Source organism: Antechinus flavipes, chromosome X (assembly GCF_016432865.1).
Source record: "Antechinus flavipes isolate AdamAnt ecotype Samford, QLD, Australia chromosome X, AdamAnt_v2, whole genome shotgun sequence".
Classification (NCBI taxonomy): domain Eukaryota; kingdom Metazoa; phylum Chordata; class Mammalia; order Dasyuromorphia; family Dasyuridae; genus Antechinus; species Antechinus flavipes.
The window spans coordinates 79,382,204-79,401,137 of NC_067404.1; the positions used below are offsets into that span (position 1 = coordinate 79,382,204).

At 57.2% G+C, this 18,934-nt stretch overlaps 1 protein-coding gene across 7 annotated transcripts in view; it reads left to right on the forward strand.

Moving 5' to 3' along the window:
- The first annotated feature begins 525 nt into the window (after window positions 1-525).
- Window positions 526-18,934, forward strand: part of AMOT (angiomotin) — a 58,029-nt gene continuing 39,620 nt past the window's right edge. For 6 of the 7 annotated variants that reach the window (XM_051967843.1, XM_051967847.1, XM_051967848.1 and 3 more), the window contains exons 1-4: window positions 526-612; window positions 6,346-6,469; window positions 15,038-15,204; window positions 16,811-17,819. In XM_051967843.1, the coding sequence (XP_051823803.1) occupies window positions 16,870-17,819 (950 nt within the window). In that variant the 5' untranslated portion in view covers window positions 526-612; window positions 6,346-6,469; window positions 15,038-15,204; window positions 16,811-16,869. The remainder of the gene's footprint in view (window positions 613-6,345; window positions 6,470-15,037; window positions 15,205-16,810; window positions 17,820-18,934) is intronic. The other variant, XM_051967845.1, reaches the window with a different exon arrangement.

Below are 18,934 nucleotides of genomic sequence, written 5' to 3' on the forward strand. Positions count from 1 at the left end.
CGCCGCTCAATTGTTTGAAACTTCCCCGCCCCTCGGCCCCTCCTCCTTCCCTCCTCTCCGCCTTCTCTCCCCTCTCCCCTCTGTCCCCTCCCCTCTTCATCCCCTCCCCTCTCTGTCCCCCCCCACCCACCCCAGCGGCCGATCGGGCCGGACTGGGTCCCTTCTCTCCCCTCCCCCTCCCTCCTCTCCTCCTCCTGCCCCCTGCCGCCCCCTGCCCCACCCCCCTGCCCGGGGGCGGGCCGAGCTGTTCCCCACTAGAAGAATAATAGCCAGACACCCAGTGGTCCGCAGTCGCTCCCTACCTTCGGTGTGTCGGGGTGTCTGTCTCTTGCTCCGTCCGTCCGGGATTCGGTGCGCTCCGTCCGAGTCTTCGCCTGGCTCCAGCCGCCTTCGAAGCAGGCACGCCCCTTCCCTCCCTGAAGGGCTGGGGTAGTCCCTGCCTCCGCGGCGCTGCAGCCTGCCCAAAGCTCCCCTCCCGCAGTCGCCCGCCCGCATCCTCCTCGAGCAGCTGTCCGCGACCCGAGCCCCGGCTACAGGGCGGCAGAGGCGGCGGCCCAGGCGCGGTACGGCGCGGCGGCGCCCAGCCCACGGCTCCAGCCACCTGAGCCCGAGGTAAGTGAGCGAGCGAGCGGGGAAGGCGCAGCGTCACCGGCCCAGGGCGGGGGGAGGGGGCCCCGACTTGTGACGGCGCGAGCGGCCGGGCGTGGGCACCCGCGTGCCTCCTCTACGCTGCGGGCTCCGTGGATACCGCGGGGCAGGTGGAGCTCCGCGTGGACGAGCCCGGGGAAGCCCGGGGCCCGGCTCCCCGGCTCGGCCCAGCCCAACCCCACCTCCGTCGGGGGTCCAAGGTAGCTCCCGGGAAGGAGCGCTTCAGCCTCTCTCTGCTAAGGATCTGGGCAGGAAGCCGCAGTGCATGTGGGCCAGGCGCGCGCTCGGTGCCTTCCTTTTCGACGACTGTACTTGTTGGTTGGGGGGGGGGGGCGGCTGGGGTTTCAGTGACACTCGGGATAGACCCCAGTTAGTGTCACCAACAGATACTAAACTTAGAGCCCAGGGCACCCTGGGCCAGATGAGACGGGGAAGAGTGGGCCCCTGGCAGCATGGCACTTTCAACTTGGAGATTTCTCCAGGGCCGTTGGATTGGGGATGGAGAATGGGGGGGGGGAATAGAATGGTTTAGGTGTTCCAGATGTTCACAGATTGAGCCCCCTCATTTATAAATCACAGCCATTCTTCAAGGCTGGGTCAGGGGTACCCAGTGTGGATGGAGTGGGGTGGTTCGCCTCTGGGTGGGAGGGGAGTTGGGGACTGAGGCTCCCACACTAAAGGCAGGAGTTTGAATCCCACTTCAGATACTTCCTTGCTTCGGGACACGGGAGGGGTCATTCACCCACTCTGTGCCTCAGTTTCCTCCTCCAGTACCCAGAGATGTTTTGTACTTGTGACATTTGCTGTCCGGGAGTGTGCAGGGAAGGCTTCAGCTAGCTTGTGTCCAAGCCGTGCGTGGCCAGGCTCACTAACCGGGCAGCCTCCCTCGCTCCTAGAGCCAGGGCCACATCGGGCTAGGCTTGTGGCCCCCATTTAGGGGACACGCGTTTGGGGGACTAAAATCTGCTCGTGTCCAGAGCCCTCAGGCGGCGCCCGCAACGGGGGTACCGCAAAGTGGTTTCAAATGCTATTTGGGGCAAAGGAGAGGTGGGGAGGGGCTCTTTACCTCTCTGTTATTTTTAGGACATCGCTAAGACCATGGCCATGGTTGTGGTCCCAGCCCAACTCGGGGCCTGCCCCCCCCCCCGAGCTATGTTGGATTGCCTTTTAGAGTTTTCCTTTGGTTTACTTGGGGGAGGGCTCACACACAGGCAGCAGGGGAAAGGGGAGGTTATTGGGTGCCAATTTTAAAGGGTATAGCATTTCAGATCAGCTGGGAGAGAAGACTTAGGCTGACCAAATTGTGCATTTTATAGGCAGCCTGGGGCTCATTAATGGCCAGGTGCTTCTATGGAGGGACTCCTTCCATTTCCAGCTGCTAACTCCAATTTCAGCCCAAAGCCAGAGGCTTGCTTGCGTGCGACGTCTGCTCGGCGACCTTAACTCTTGTTCTCTGTGCCTCTACTTCCCCCGATTCCCTTTCTTTGGAAAAGCTGGCGGTTCTCAGATGTGGGGGTGGACGGAACCTTCAGAGGGCATTTAGTCTAATTTCCTTTTTTCCAGGGAGAATATGAGGCCACATAAGATCTGGCCAAGGTCACACTTCAGTGAATGGCTAAGTTCTTGGTTACATGATCCAAGTATGACTGATCTAAAGCCACACTGGAGAAAGTAACTCTTTGCTTTGAAGTGGATCCCCAGCCTTGCTCTGACAACCGTGAGCGGACACACACACGCATGCAGACGCCCCTTAAAAGAGTTCTGCTTTAATCCAATAGAAGGCACTAATTCCAGCCCTTTTTGCAGGTTTTTGTCTTTGTTTAAAAAAATGTGGTGGAGAAACTCAGGGCCCTCGCCTGAGGTTTAGGAAAAATGAAGTGACCCGAATAAGCCCGTCTCAACTAGAACACAGGGCCGAGTGACCCTAAAGCAATCCCTCGGACCCTTAGCGAATCCGATCTTTTTTTCCCACCTATGTTGCTTTACATCTTATTCTACCTGATGGGGAACGGCTTAAAAACAACCCTTGTGTTCCGAGAGTATTGGGAGTATTTCAAGTGTTGGGCTCCAGTCTGTGGGACTAGACAGAACTCTCGCAGCATTTGACCTCTCAGTCCTCCGTTCTGCAAAGTTAAACTTTGGGAAAGCAAACTTAGTTCCGAGTTGGGGCAGGAGGGGATGCCGGCTGGAGCTGGACATAGCTTTGAAAGGCTAAGTGAGACAATCTCTTTCTAGAATGGGCTGAGCACTTTGCTGGGCCCGAAGGCAGAGGCTTGGACTCTCTGACCTCCTGATCCCGGCCACCCCTTGAATTAGAGTGGCTCCGGCAGTCCCCGTGCTTCTGTGCAGGGCCAGCTCATCCTTTAAAAGGGTGGCTTTGTAATTACTCGGCCCTTCTCCTGCCTGTCACTCTTCTTTTGATCCAGCTTTTTAAGGCATCCCCCCTGCCCCATCTCAGTTTGGATTCAAGATGAGTTTCTCACACTCTTCCCTCCTCCCCCCAGCCTCATTGATTTCTCCCCCCCCCCCCCGCCTCAAGTTCTGCATTTCTATGGCTGGGGGGGGGAACTCAGGGTGAGGGTGGGGGCTGATCTGGAGGAGAAGCAGAGAAATGCTTGCAGCCAGGTACCCTCCTCCATGTTGACTGAGCTTTTGGAGCCGTGAGATCAGGCCTCCTTGGGGGCCGGCTGCCGGAGGAAGCGGCCCCTGCAGCCGTCCGGTCCGGTTGGGACCCGTCGCAGTGATGGGGGGAGGTCTTTCAGGCCGGTGACAGGGCGAATGTGCCCGTGCTCCCGGGCTGGGCATCTTCTGTCTCCTGCTGTTCAGCTGTTTCCAAACAAGTGAGCTGTTAAGTTCCTGTGAGTTCCTGCCTGTTGAAAGTGGCAGGTTCTCCCCCCTCTAAATGGGGTGTGTGGGTGTGGGGGTTCCACCTTTAGCTTGCATTTCCGATGTCTCCCAACCCAAGGGGCGGGTTCTCCGGCCAGGGTGCACGTCGCTCCCCCAAGGTCGTCACGGTGCCCAACTAAGAGACGGGGGAAAGGGCTGGTGCCCCTGTAGATAGAGGGGTCAGTCACCATTGCAAAAACTATATAGCTAGAGTGGCAGCAGGCTCAGTGGTTAGAGCGACTGGCTGCTGTGGGTTTAATCCCACTTCAAATGCTTAAGCCAGCCTCAGTTTCTCCATTTGTAAAATGAAGACCCATCTCCCAAAGGGTGACCCAGGGAGACAATGTAAACTTTGCAGCCCTACTACTGAGGCCTTGAAGCGGTCCCCTCCCCCACCCGTTCCTCTTGATTCCCCTGGCCCTGGGAGAGGAGGGGAGCCTCCTCTCTCTTTGGGGCTCTAGTATTATCTGCCGCCCTCCCCCCCTTATGTTTTGCTGAAGATAAATGCTGAAAACAAGCTAAAGCGAAGCCCATTAACAACTAGTGGGAGCCGGCCTTTGTGCAGAGGGGCCCTTGAGATGCCCCAAATCAGCATTGAGGGGCCCCTGGCTTTGTGGAAGAATGTACGGAGGCTTTGTGTGCTGTAGCCAGCTCCCTTTGAAAGGCCTTTGCTTTCCACCAATTCAATTAAGCGGCAGCGGCAGCGGCAGCAATGCTGCCTTTTCAGGGCCACACCTATTGTGGGCCTGGGAGAGGCACCTGGGATCGGGGGCCCACTTGGCAAAGTGAGCGAGCTGTGGCTTAGCCGCCTTTTTGTGACACCTGGCCTAAGGGCTGCGGTCCGGGTGACCCCGCGGGGTCTGGGGAGGGCGGCCCACCGTCCCAAGTCAAGGACAGATGGCCTCGGCTCCAGGGGTCTGCCGTCAAGGGAAGTGAGGGAGGCCCCCCTGCCCCTTTTCTGGGAAGAAAAGAGACTCCACGAGTCTGGGGGGGAAGCTGGGAGGATGGGGGTGCCTGCCAGACTCGCTCCGTTCCTTCCTCGTGGAGACAGGAGCACCTGGGAGGCGACGAACGGGTCGCCACCACATTTGAAGCGGTGGCATTCTCCCCCAAGTTTTGGCAGAGGTGAGCCCAGGATGGGACGGTTTTCCCACCCACTGGGACAGAAACTGAGGCACAGAGGGATAACATGTTAGGCCATGTGCGCTGTACTGGGAAGGCCCGTTTCTGTCAACGATTCCCCTGGTGACCTTGGCAAAGCCCTTCCTTTCTCAGAGCCTCAGTTTCTTCTTCTGTGAAAAGGAGTTGGGCTAGGTGAGCTCCGAGGATGTCATCCGAAGCCCTCAAATTGGGTAATGCTCCCCCATACCCTTCCCAGGTGGACAAGAGCGGAAGGATCTATGGAAGAGATGGGAGGGAAGGTGGGTTGCAGTGGGGCGGGGGGAGCAAGAGCAAGTGCTCCACTACCTCCCAGAAGGGCTGGGCTGCTCCATTTGACCCCTGAGGGAAGAACAAGGAGAGGAAGGGGAAGGTGGCCACGAAGCAGTCAACCTAGATTAAACATCGTGGGCTGTGTTCCCCTGTGTGGTGCTAAATGCCAGTGACGTGGAGGAAGCACAGGCTGGCCCCAGCCTCCGGGAGCTCACTCCGGAACGGAGGGGACGATGTGAACCTAGAGGGGTAGATGTCGGGGAGAGCTGGAGGGGATGGACAGTAGGTAACCTTAGAGGGAATGGCACTAGGATCTGGAGTGGGGGGAGTGGGGGCTAGCAGGGATAGAGAGAGGGACAGAGAGGGAGGGAGGGAAAGAGGGAGACCGGGGCGGGGGGGAGGGCACAGACAGAAAAGGAGAGACAGGGAAGAAGAGACAGAGAGACAGAGAGAGAAGGAAAGAGTCAAAAAGACAGAGATCTAAGACACAGAGACAGACACAGAGAAATCTGAGAGACAGAAAGAGATCTAAGAGACAGAGACAGAAAAAGAGATAGGGAGAGAGAAGAGAAATCTAAGAGACAGAACGAGCTCTAAAGACAGAGACAGAAAAAGATAGGGAGGGAGGGACAGAGAGAAGGAGAGACAAAAAGAGAGAGTGAAACAGACATAAAAACAGAGATCTAAGAGACAGGTCTAGATAGAAAAAGACACGAGAGAGGGAGGGAAGGACAGAGAGAGAAAGAAGGAGACAGAAATCTAAGAGACTGAGAGACAGAAAGATCTAAGAGATTGAGATAGAAAAAAGATGGAGGTAGGAATGGAGGGAGACTCACAGAGACAGACAGAGAAACAGATTCTAAGAGACGGAGACAGAAAAAAGTTAGAGGGAGGGAGGGACAGAGGGAGACAGAGACAGAGAAACAGAAACAGACAGAGATCTGAGACACAGACAGAAAAAGACTGACAGAGAGGGAGGGGATGAAGGTAAAGGAGACACACACGCAGAGACAGAGAGAAATCTTAAGATAGAGAGAGACTGAGGCAGACAGCCTTGTTGGGGCTAGATGTCACCTTCATAAGTGGACTTGGCTGCCTGGGGAGGCGGCCAAGTTTCTCCGTGCGGGAGAGGCTGCTGCCCGTTTGCCTGGGCTCTAAAAGGGCTTCTTGTGACCCGGGCCGGAGCGGCTGGCTCCGAAGGTCCCTTGGAGTCCGGACTCTGCCTCCGTGAGGGGGAGCCGCTCGTCCCTCTTGCCCGTTGGACTTCTGCCTGGACCTCGGTGCTTCCCTTGGGTGGCCAGTCGGGGGGAAGGCAGAGAGCACAAGGAGATAGCCGTGAGCTGCCTTGCCTTTAACGCCAATGTGCTTGTTGCCTTTCAGTCTCGGGTCCCAGAGGTCTCCGCGTGAGTGCGCGCCGGGGAAGCCGGTTCTGTGCGTCCCGTGGGGATTCGTCTGAGGCTCCGTTCCTGGAGTGCCGAGAGAACCTCAAGGCCTCAGAGCTTTGGTGAGTTTGCCCCCCTTCCCGCCGTATCCCTCTGGGCCATCGTTTCTGGTCGCCCCCCCAGGAAAAGGCAAGGGCTGTGCTTTGTTTCTAAATCATTTGGCAGGGCTGCCTGGGGCAGGGTGTCACGACACCCCTGTAAAGACGGCCTCGGCCTGGGCGTGCCAGGAATGCTTCGGAACGAGGGAGGCCCGGGAGGAGGAGAAGGGGAAACACAAATCATTTGCTTTAATGACCTTGAGGATAATGAGACCTGTCTAAGTGAGATTGAGCTATGGGAAGGAGACAAAGGAGGGAAAAACACCGGGGAAGACTCCGCAGGTGCCGTGTGGAGGGCCTTCGCTCAGGGGACATCTCCGAGGAGGGAGGCTTGGGACCGGCCTGCCATCGTCCTTTGCCGCTCGTTGCCGCTTTTCAGGAATGAGCTTTTTTTTCTGGGATTCTGGCCGAGAGCCCGGGCTTGGGGTTGTCCACTCGGGAGGTCGGGGCGGAGGGCAGCTTCCCAGGAGGCCCGCCTCCATGGATCGGAACATACCCGAGCCGGGACAGGTAAAGTCGTTGTGACTGGGATCCCCGGGATTGGCCGAAGGGAGGAAGAATGGGAGGAGCTTCCGATGAGGCGTAGAGCTTTCCTTCTTGGGCAGGTGAGTGAGTGACCTATCCCGTCAGGGACACAGCTCTCAGCTTTGGAGACCGTGTGGCTGAGCCCTCTGGGGGTCCCTGACAAACTGGCACCTGCTTCTTCTAGCTTTGGCTGCGTAAAACCTAGATAGCGATGAATTCTGGGATTGCCTCTGCTGGAATGGAAAGGCTGGGGCTCTGAGGGGTAGAGAGAATCTCAGGCTCTGAAATTAGAGACCCTCACTTCCAATGCCTGCTCTGTCAGTTGCCACCTCGATGATCCAAGTTGGCGAGGTACTTCGTGACCCTGGACCTCAGTTTCCACCTCTGAAAATGATCCCACTCTCTAAGGTCCTTTATGTCTCTACCTCCAGGATCTTGTGATCATTAAATGGGTAGAAGAGCTCCCAGAGTGCAAACCTAGAGACAACCAATAGCCCCGTGGGTTTGGAGCCCACTGAATTAGACCCCGGAGACTCATGATAGCTGCGTGACCCTGAGCAATTCACTTGAGTCTTCTCGGTTGTAGTAGCCCAGTAGAAAAGGACAGTGGGAGTTCAAGGGAGCTCTCTGGGCTTGGGGGGAGGTTGAAGAAAGATAATAGATGGAGTGTGTATACATGGCAGCTCCTCCTAACAAAAGCTCTGGAAATCCGTTACTCGGACCCTGCTGGCTTGGACGTGGTGGCTTGTATAGTGCCAGTAACTCATGAATTCATAGAGATTCTGAGGCTTTTCAATCTCTGAGCCTCGGTTTCCTTTTCTGGAAGAAGGAGTGGATGATGACTTGTGAGGTCCCATCTGTCTCCGAATCTGTGATGATTGACACATGACAGATTTAGGGATCGTTGGGTGAATTTTTTTTTTAATAGAACTGTCAATTTAGAGCCATTTCTCAGAGGACAAAACTGAGGCTGACAGAGGAAAGTGATTTACACAGGTAGCTGGGATTCTAACCCAGGGCTCCTGAACAAAGAGAGTCCCGAGTCCCACAATGAGTCTCAGCACCGTCTTGTAGCAGGGTCTCGGACCTTTGCTCTTTTTAATGAGCTTCCCTTTTTTTTCTGCTCCTCCACCCCCTTCTCCTCCCCGATGCGCAGTGCCCGTGGGGGCTCGCGGCCGGAAGTGATTGGAGATAGGATCGTCCAGCCGTCCTCTCTAGCCTAGACCCCCCCGCTTCCCCCCGCTCCCTCAAGCTGGGGTTCCGAGGCCTCATTCGTGTAGATGAACGTCTCCTTATGACGCGTTTACCGGGACAGTGAGGAATAGAACGTGTCCAGTGGAGGTTTCAAAGCTTTTCAAGCTTGCCCAAAAGATTAAAGAAATGGGGTGGCGAACACTTCCTGGCTGGGTGACCCTGAGCAAATCACTTAACCCCGATTGCCTCAGCAATAAATAAATAGATAACAAAAAACAAACAACAAAAAAGAACCGGGGTAGCGCAGAGGCGTCCGAGCCACACTTCGGGAGGCCCATTTGTCTCGTGCCGCCTCTTGACGGTAGCCAGGAATGGAGGCCGGCTTAGCCACGACAGGGCTGGAACGTGCGTCCCCCGGCCTCTGAGGCACGCGCGTTTGCCGTGCACGCGGGCCTGGAATCCCCTCAAAGGGATGTCAAGAATAACATGCGACGTCAAGGTGGATAATCAGGGAAGGGAGACCGGCGGCTCTGTGCCCGCCGCCCCCCGAGCCTCCGGTCTGACTCCTCGGCTGTTGTTCTTACACGGCCTCCTGCCCCGGAGGGGCTTGGAGTTTGATCCCCCAATAAGGACAAATGATCTGCCAGAAGCAGTTTGCTCACTCTTCCTAAGGCAGTTGAGGCTGCAGCATGGGGAGATGTCCCCCCAAAGCCCATTTTCCTGCACATGGTCCTCATTATCCCGGAGGCCTGGACTCCATCAGAGAAGGAGCCAAGAAACCCCAGGCCTTGGGGTGAGGGGGGGGAGCATGCTTGACATATTTGTGGGGAGGGGGTAGCTGACATCACAGAACGGATTGAGCTGAGCGTTAACAGGGGCAGTGGTGAAAAATCCCGTGTCCCGGCTTCGCTTCCTCCATTTTATTATTTTATTTGATTTATTTTCTATTACAAAACGACGAGCTAGGCTGTGGAGATGGGGGCCGCTCAGATGGACTTTTATGAAATCCTTTGTGGGGGGGGGGCAGACTGGCCCTTAGAAAGTCCCCATGGGCCCCACCTCCCCTCCCCCAGCCTATTCCACTCCACCACACCCATTTGGGCTATTTTCAAAGAGTGGAAATTTGTCCTAAATTAGTGAGATTGGCTCTCCCCAGTGCCCACTCGAGTCTGATCGGGCTTGGGGTCCGGCGTAGTGGCGGTGAGCCATTGAGCATTGATTCCTCTAGGAGAAATCCGATTTCCCTGTCGTCCATTTGGCCTCTCTCTCCCGGCCTCCTCGCCCTCTTCTCCCCGAGGTTTCCCGGCGGCCCAGGCTGGCGTCCGGTCGGCCACGTGGCATTGGATTGACTTGATGAAAGACACTCACGTTTCTGAACGCGGCAGCCCTCTGAGAAGGGCCTTTGGTGTCTACTCCCAAACCTGTGTTTGAAGGCGGCTGGGTGGGTGCTCGAGGGTCCCTGGACACTTTGGGGACTGTTGGCGTAGAGGAGTCCTCACTCCCATGAGGCGTCCTCCTTCTTTGGTGGGGTTGGGGCGAGGGAGGGATGGGAGCCCACTGAAGAAAAGAGAGGCCAGGGGCCCCTGGTTCTCAGGCCAGCGTGGAAGAAGCCGGGCGGGCTTCCAGCCACACCTTTGTCATTGTCTTAGGGGTGCCTCAGAGGCCCCTCCTCTGCACTCTGGGTGTGAGGAGTTCAAATAGTCTCTTCCGTCTCTGTGCTGAACCCGGACTCCTTTTAGGGAAGGGCGGCCGATGGCCTGCGATTTGTGGCCAAGTGCCCAAGATGACAACTCTAGCCGTCTGAGTTCTTCTGGGGCTTCCTGAGGTCAGGTGGGCGTCGGGAATCTGTGAGGGGAGAAAGTTGGCCGGAGGATTTCCTTGTGCTCGAGCTGATTTCCGCCCAAGCCTTCCCCGGGCGGGCCAGAGAGGACAGGTAGCAGCAGGAGGCAAGGGAAGGGATGGGAGGAGCCAAACTTCCTCTCCCCGGCTCCCGCGGCCCTCTCCCCTTCTGCTCTGCCGTCGTCTCCTCGGGGAGTGACTCAGGCCCTCAGGTATGAACGTCTGGAACGTTGGCTGTCAGCCCTGCACCTGCTCCGTAGCACACCTGTGCTCACCCAGCTCCCGGGCCAAGGATCCATTGTGGCGTACGCCGAGCCTCATCCCCACCCTGCCCTGGCCCTCGCTTGGCCCTGCTGTGCTCCCCTTGTGGGCCAGCTCCTTGGGAATCTCAGGTGAGATGACAAGACTCGTCTTGAATTTCCGAGGGGCAGACGGTCGGGAGCCAGGTAGCCCCCGGGGTCCTGGCCTACCCCTTGTCCAGTTTGGATAATCGAGGCAGACTCCAGTTTACAGGTACAACCCCCTCTTGGTATTCCAGTACTTTTATTGCAGGAAGGATGAAACCAGGCCCACGGGGGTAGGGACTATGGCCGAAGTCACATGAGGAACAGCACAGGGAAGGGGGGCCCTTGAACCCTTAGGCCTCCCTTGATGTCAGTAGCCCCAGCTGTTAAATAGCAATAATGTACCCATCGTGGGATGGGTGTGAAGGACAAAAGAAGGTGAGAGGCCTGAGCCCCTTTGAAGAAAGTGGGCCCTTTGAGAATCTGGTGGGCACGCATCTGGACCCGGGCCAGCCTCAAATGACCCCATAACCCCTGGCTTCCGCCTGCTATCCAAAGCTCCAGTGAAGCTAGACTTCCTGTCCCGCTCCCCAGCCCCAGCCGAGTCACATGGGCCTCCCGTGGCCCCTGCTCCTGCTTCTGGGGAAGCACCTTGGGCTTCACAGAATGGCCGGCACGTAGGATGTGGCCTTCTCCACAAGCCACGTCCCTTATACCACTCGCCCCCCCCCCCACTCTGATCTCCTTTGCTTGGCCCATGGGTTGAAGCAAGTCTTAGAGTGACCATGGAAGCCGGATTCCTCTCAGTCCCTTGGCACAAAGGCCACGTGCCCAGAAGTGTGGCTCCATCCACTGTTCTCACATGGCCCTGGGTGCTCGTGCACAGAACGGGTTTGGGAAATCCCTGAATTCTGGGTTCTTTCCAGAGCTGGTCTTCTGTGGCTTTCTGCTACAAGCAGAACCCCCAGGTTCCCGGGTCCCTAGAAAGCAGGGCCTTCGAGCCGCTCAGCAGAGCCTGTGCCTGGCGGAAGGCACCCCACTTAGAAACCTGTTTTTCCTAATTTCCTAATTAGTGCCTCAGCTGGCTCATGCTTTGGGACATGTACCTGCAAGCTGTCTTCAGCATGGAACCTAAACTCAGTGACCCCAGGGAGACCCCCCCCAGCCTCCCCAGGCCTGGTTTCTTGCCAGGAGGCCACAGGGGACAGTGGGGTGGCTTCTTTGGAAAGGTGGACTGGGGGGGGCCGCAGGAAGGGTGCCGAGCAGTCTCGGGACGCATTCGTAAAGGTCTCTTCTTGTCCTGAGAGCCGGCCAAGAGACCGTTTGCCATCTTGACTCAGATAAGACTTGGAACAAGATGTACAGAAAGAGCTCTTCGTCTCCTAGGAACAGGGGTGGGCGCCTCTCTGGGGGTGGTCCAGCAACCATGGCCTTCCCGAGGCCTAGAGTACGGGGGGCCTGGCTCATGCTCCCTTACTTTGGGGGACCAAAAAACAGGAGGGGGCCGTGAGAGCCAGGAGCCCACCCACCACAGAGCCCAGTGCCACTAATGAGACCCAAGAGAGCAAACAGAGCCTCGGGCTTCGGCCCGCGCCCTTATATGGGCTTAAGTCACAGGGATTTTCCGGCAGCTGCCAAGCAGCCCTGGCCCGGCGGGTCCCAACCTTGTGGTCCCAGAGGGTATCGGTGTTCACGGCAGAGTCTGCAGCCCCTTTCCCTGATGACACTATAGATGTGGCCCAGAGAGGGCATTGGCTTAGGGGGCAAGGGCCCTCACACGATCTTCTGGCCCAAAGCTTGGGTTTGGGAAGATTTAGAACTAGAAAAGACCTCAGAGATCATTTAATCCTACCCTCCCATTTTACAGAGGAGGAAACTGAGGCCTGAAATGGGAATCACTTGCCCAGAGTTGCACAGAGCCAGGATTTGAATCCAGATCCTCAGGTCCCAATCAAGTGTTCTTTCTGGCCCACAGTGCTTCTCTCTCTGATCTCTCAGAGTCTTTCTGGCTTTAAGCTCTAGGAGATTATTTTGATTCAGAGTCTGATCCAAGGGAACAGAGAGGCAAAGCAAAGCCTGGTACCCAAGCCCAGAATTGTCACTGAATCCTGGAGAAAGTTAGTCAGGGAAACCAAGCCTCAAGTTTCATTTGTCTTTTTCCCTAGAGCTAGATGGATCAGGCCCATAAGCTCGTAGATTCACAGCTACAAGGAGCCTGGGAGGCCCAAAGGGGTGACATTTCTTGACTTGTTCAGGGATGTTGTCTGTGGGGCAGCTTGAGTCCGAGTGTATTTAAGGCTGAAGGCAAGAACAGCACGAACGCCTTGTTGCCTGAGGCGGGTGGGTGTGGATGTGGGGGGTCATGGGTGTGTCTGTTGGCTGTTCCCTAAGTCTTTCGCTCAGCTCAAGTCCGCGTCTGCTCCCAGCAGGGTGTCGGGCCGGATGGGCCACGCTAACCGGGATTTCCCAGGCAAATCCCCGTGGGCCGTGGGGAAGGGCCTCTCCTGCCCGCTCAGGTTGCCGCAATTGACTCTGAGGGTGAAAATGGGATCCCTACCCATGCCTGCCTTGCAAGGTGGCGGTTCAGGGACTCCACCTCGGTGTGTGTCGGGAGAGGTCGGAGGTGAGCCTCGGAGGGGAGTGGCCGGCTGTAGCTGGGCCCGGCTACCTTGTTATTCTTCCTGTGATCCCCGCTCCTGAAGGAGGGAGAACCCCGGATATCCTTCCCTCCCAGGCCTTCTCCCCAGCGGTGCCGCGTCCGACACTGTGGCGTGCTTGGGGCCGGCTTGCCGTTTGAAGGTCCGCCGAGCTCATTCTATTTTCGTTTCTGAACATGGCGGGACTCCTTTTCCTTTTCTTTCTCTGAAAAGCAAAATAAACAATGTTTTCCCCCTTCAATCTATGCCTGTTGACATGGAGCTGACCCATGAGGCTTTGAGAAAATTCTGTAAACTAGAAAGGGATATGGCAAGCTTTTCCTCAGACTGATTTCTCTTCCTCTTTTAAGTAGAAGTTAAAAAAAATAAAGCGGGGGGCTAAGGAGGGGAGGAACTTGTCGCCTCATCCCGGCCAAATCGCTCAAGCCTCAAGAGCAATCTGCAGCCCTGCCCGTTGAAGACCCGGGGCCGGATGCTTGGCTGGGCCCAGATGAGGGAGGGTTAATCAGAAATGGCCGTTGGTCTGAAGTGATGAGCTGCCCCGACCTGAGTTCAAATCTGGCTGCGGACACTTAACTCTTCCGAACTATGTGGCCCTGGGCAAGTCACTTCATCCCAAGTGCCTCAAAAAAAAAGAGATGAGGTGAGACTTGGCTCGGAGAGCTGCCTCCCCAGTCCGACCCAGCCCTTCCTTCCCATGACTATAGGATGGAGAAGCTTTAGGGCTGGGAGGCCAGACACCTGGGGCAGAATCTGACAGTATCTATCTTCCCATTAGGGCCGATTCAAAGCCGCCCCCAAGCCGGGACCCATGCCCTGAATTTATATACGCCACAGTGGGCCACCATTTTGCCCTGGGCCGTGGTCGGCAGTAGCTGCCAAGTTCTCTTAAATCTTTTCTTCTTTTTTGCCTGTTGGCAGCAGTGCTGGGAAAGCGTGTTCCATTAGTCAGCAGGCTTTGTGATTGGGTGCGCTGCTTTTAGGCGGGTCACCGTTTGGGTTGTGCTTTGAAAATGTGGGCCGCCTGGCTCAGCCTCCGGACTCCTCTGCCCTCGGTTTCCACTTCCTGCTTTTTCTAGGAGCGATGCGAGTCACCCACTGAAGCCGGGCCTGGGGGGATTGTCAGCCACGTGCTTCGTGTGCGTCTCCCCTATACGCACACAGTCCCGTGCTCTCGCCGCCGGGGAGAGGTGGCTTTGGAGGCGGCCGGACGAGGCAGAGCCGGGCCACACCGAGATAGAGGAAGGGTCAGTTTGCAGGACCGGGTGGCGGTCTGGACAGGAGTGGGGGCATCCTGAGTGGTTAAAACAAATCCCACAGGGTAGTGTGCCCATTAGGGAGCCCGGGGATGCCTTCTCTAACTACTGGCATCAAGTCTGGGTCTAAGCCGGGCTATATATTAGCTGAATAATTTGGAGTAAGCCCTTTTCTGGGTCTCAGCTTCCTCATCTGCCAAGTGACAGGTTGCCATTGACTTCCCCAAGCTATCGATATCCAAGCAGAGAGCCCCTTCACAGCATAAGGTGATGACACTGGGAGCCAACTAAGTGCTCGGTGGAGGCCGGCTCCATGGGTTGAGGAGGGAACACGTTGCCCAACATCATCCCTGCCCTCTGAAGGCCTTAATGACCTGCTGACGGGCTGCTCCCGCCGTGCACCCAGGTAACATTGGAGGTGCCCGCTGAGCACCCTGGTGCCAGAGATAACAGCGGGCACTCCATCCTTTCCCCAGGTATCATTGGAGATGCCCACTGCCACGGGAACTACCTGCCCCTTCCCACCTCCCAGAGGCCCAGACATAACAGGCGGGCCCCTTGGGTCCCGCACCTTAGGGCGGACGCAAGCGTTCAGACACGGCTGTTGGACTCTGACGTCCCTTTCTGCTCCAGTGGAGGCAATCCGTAACTCATTAAGTCTGGATTATGGGAGGAAGCGGGAGCCGGACACCCAAAGGGCTGCTTTGGGTGCCTGCTGGCCCATAGTTAAAGGGAATGGGTTGTTTTTCCCCCTCCTTCCTTTTCTGATCATTTCAGAGTGGCCAGTGGTTGGACGCCCAGCAGGATCAGATCAGCCTTACCCAACCGCAAAGGCCTTTGGGTAAGGGAGACAGACCAAGTGGCAGAAAGACCAGGCTGTTGGTCAGTGTTTGAACAAAAAGCCTCTTCCTTCTCCAAGGTTTCCCAAAGGAGAGCAGAAATAGGTAAGAACAACTTCCCTTTACTTGCGGGGAGGGACAGAGGCAAATAATGGGGAGAAGCTATAGCTCGGTCTCTGGGTTCTTTCACGTTCTTTGCCATTTGTTTTGTCTGGGGCGGCAGGGGAGAAAGTCCCAGCACTCTTTAGGGTTTTACTCAGAGGAGTCCATCTGCATGTTGAAGAGTTCAGGACCTTTGAAAGGCCCGACACAGCGGTTAGCAGCTGGGGGCTTCTGGGCTGGGATGGGGTTGGCACGAAGTGGGGGGGGAGTGGGGGTCTCCACCAGGGAGGAAGAGGTGCAGGAATGGGAATGACAGTTACTCCCGGAGGGGCCTGTGGCATGTGGTAGGCTCCAGGGAGGGCAGCCAGGGGTCCGAAGGTGGCTGGGGGACTAGGGGGGCAAGGCAGCCTTTGCCCCCCCAGGTTCTGCCTGCACTCCCACAGTGACCCCGAGGCAAGGGGCTTGTGTTTGCAGAGCCAGGGGAGGGGGAGATTTGAAAGGCTGTGGTTAGAGATAAAGGGCTGAGGACCCAAGTACCTGGGCCCCCATCCGGGAAGCTGACCCCTGGCACCTTGGTCTTTAACATGAGTGTGAAAGGTTTTGGACTAAGGAAAAGGAGTAAGGAAGGGAGCTAGCAGAGTGAGACCCCCGTGAGTGGGACAGACCAATGGCCTCTTCTGGTGGAGAGCAGGAATGGGTGAGGGTTCCGATGCTGGCCCCCGAGCCGCCACCGTGCAATGCCGGGGCTGGCCAACTCTTGAGGCCGTGGCCTCCACCTCTGGCCCGACGGCTCAAGAAACACTGACAATGTATGTGAGGCCCCGAGCCAGCCCTGCGATCAGCTCCTCCCCCAACCCCAAACACCCTTGAAAACTAATGTCTACACCATAGGTATAGTCAGCTCGCTGCCCAGTGCAGCCTGGGAGCCCCTGCCTTTAGTGGCCAGCACGCGGAGCAGAGCTTACTAAAGATAATACTCCCAAAGCGTAGCCTTGAGCAGGCTACTCATCAGGGCCTGGGCCTCACTTTTTCTCTAGGAAGCCAATCCTCCCCTCTTTTCCTTTCCCTTCCTCTCTTTTTCTCTCCTCCTTTTCTCTCTTGCCCTCCCCTCCCCTCCCCGCCTTTCCCCTCCTCACCCTTCCTATCCTCTCCTGTCCCTCCCCTCCCTTTCTTCTCCTCTTTTTCCTTCCTCTCCCCTTCCTTCCCCTTCCCCTTCCCTCTCCCCTCCCCTCCTCTCCTTTTCTCCCCTCCCCTCCTCTCTTTTCCTTTCCCCTCCTATGCGCCTCCCCTCTCCTCTCCTGTCTTTTTCTCTCTTTCCCCCCTGAGATTTCTCCTCTCAGGGTTTTTGTTTTTTCAGGGCCTTGCCCCGTGCACCTCGTTTTTGGTAACTCCTTCCCAAAGGTCCAATTGGCTTTGCTGTCTCTGTTTAGAAGAAGAGAAGCCCCGGGTGCCCAGGATTCGGCCCAGGACACTTAGCTTCAAGGCGGCCTTCTGGTCACTAGACCCGGGCGGCAGCCAGCGGTCAGCTGGGTGCGAGTGGGTGGGCGGGGGCCCTCTGGGCCCCTCCGGCAGCCCTGTGGTTCAGACTTTGCCCATGTCCCCATTACAGGTCAAGGGCAGCCCAAGCAGCCACGTTCGCTCTCCGCCCACAAGGCCCCGACTTTGGAGATGAGGAGTTCCGAAGACCCGCCGGCCGCCCCCACGGTGCTGCAGCGCCTGCTGCAGGAGCAGCTGCGCTACGGCAACCCCAGCGAGAACCGGAACCTGCTCGCCCTGCATCAGCAAGCCACGGGGAATGCCCCACCTTTCCCTGGTGGCGGGGGCGGGAGCCCCGGATCTCAGGGGGAGGGGATGACGCCCCAAGATCACCAGCACCCCCATCAGCATCAGCACCAGCACCCGCACCAGCATCCTCATGCGCACCAGCACGCACACGTGCTTCCGCTCTCTCACCCCCAGCAACTCGGGGCTGCCCGCCAGGAGCCTCAGGGCCAGGAGATTCAAGTGGACAACAATGTCATGGAGAAGCAGCTGCCCTCCCGCAGGCAGAACAGCGAAGACCTGCCCACCTACGAGGAAGCCAAGGTCCAGTCGCAGTATTTCCGGGGCCAGCAGCACGCCAGCGTCGGGGCCGCCTTCTACGTCACCGGGGTCACCAACCAGAAGATGAGAACGGAGGGGCGGCCGGTGGTGCAGCGGCTCAGCACCGGGAAGGTCCACCAGGACGAGGGGTTGAGAGATCTCAAGCAGGGCCACGTCCGCTCCCTGAGCGAGCGCCTGATGCAGCTGTCACTGGCCACCAGCGGGGTCAAGGCTCACGCCCCCGTGACGAGCTCTCCACACTCCCCGCCGCAGCCTGGCGACCTTTACAAAAACCCTGCCGGTTCTAACGACTATTACAAGAACCCAGGACCAGCCCCGGCTCAGCCCAGCCTGAAGGCCATGGAGCACCGGGGTCCCCCTCCTGACTATCCGTTCAAGGGTGTGCCCAACCCGTCTCTGGTCTGCAAGCCTCAAGAGGCCGGGCACTTCTTCGGTGAACATCGTCTGAGCCAGCCCGGGAGAATGGAGGGGCCCATGATGAGGTACCAGCATCCCCCTGAGTATGGAGCAAGCAGGTGAGCAGTGTCTCCGCCCTGCGCAGCTCTGCCTGTCCATACTGTAGCTTTGGACTTTTCTTTTAGCATGGGGGCACTTTGCTAGGTGGGATGGGGAAGAAGCTCGGTGTGGAGGGGTGGCTCAATAAAGCGGCTGTCTTCTCGTCCATCCTTGAAGTCGGGAAGACCCGGTGCGATGCTTGCTAACGACACGCGTTGGTCTCTCGTTGCTCCCGTTCTCTGCGACGAGAGCAAATACGGCTCTGGGTTTGAAGGCTCAGTACGCAAGCGACCTAGAAGTATTGGAACATCACACTCGGTAGTGCAGTAGAGCAAGCGTTGGGATTGTCTTGAGAAATGGGGATTCTATTCCTGTATATTAGCCCTCTGGAGCCAAGGTCCTTTCTGCCCTAAAACTCAAAGCTGTGGCTTAAGGTCTCCGTAAGGGCCTTTCTAGACCAAATCCCATGAGCCTCGAGCTTCACTACTTGTCCCCTGTTTCTCTTCTTACTGGGTCAGTCAGCAGGCAAAGAGTCTTTTGTCCGGAAGTCACTTAGGGGCCTCTGGAGAAGGCCTCTGCTCCTTTAGGGACCCAGGAGTAGGGTGAAGGTAAACCATCAGTTCTGGGAGTTCCTTCATTCCCGTGCAGTCTCTTCTGCAGGAGTTTCAAAAGTCAAATCCCACTTGAGCCACCATCTTAATAACCGGCTCAGAATGGGAAATGGGTTACTAGATGGTCTGGCTTAAATGAAGGGCCTGAGCCTAGGTCCTCCCTGCTCCATCTGCTGAAGCAGGAGGAGAGGTGGGAGCTGGAGCTAAGTCTGGCTTCCTCAGACCCGGCCGGCATCTGGTTAGCTCAGGGGGTGCCGGGGGGGGCAGTTAGGGAAAGAGAATCTTAGTGTCTCGGGCCAGGGGCCAGGGCCGGGGAGGTGGGGTCTGGAAGTGGCCCACCCGCCTTCCCGGGAGAGCTACTTTCAGAACTCATTCCCTGGTATTGTTCGATGGCATTTAGAGCTTGAGTCTGGAAGCGGGAACAGCCTTTTGATCTGCCTAAATAAATGATAAAAGGCCCCGAGAGGGAACATTTCCCCCCTTTCCATCACTGATTAAACCAGCAGGGAAATGTAGCTGCCGAA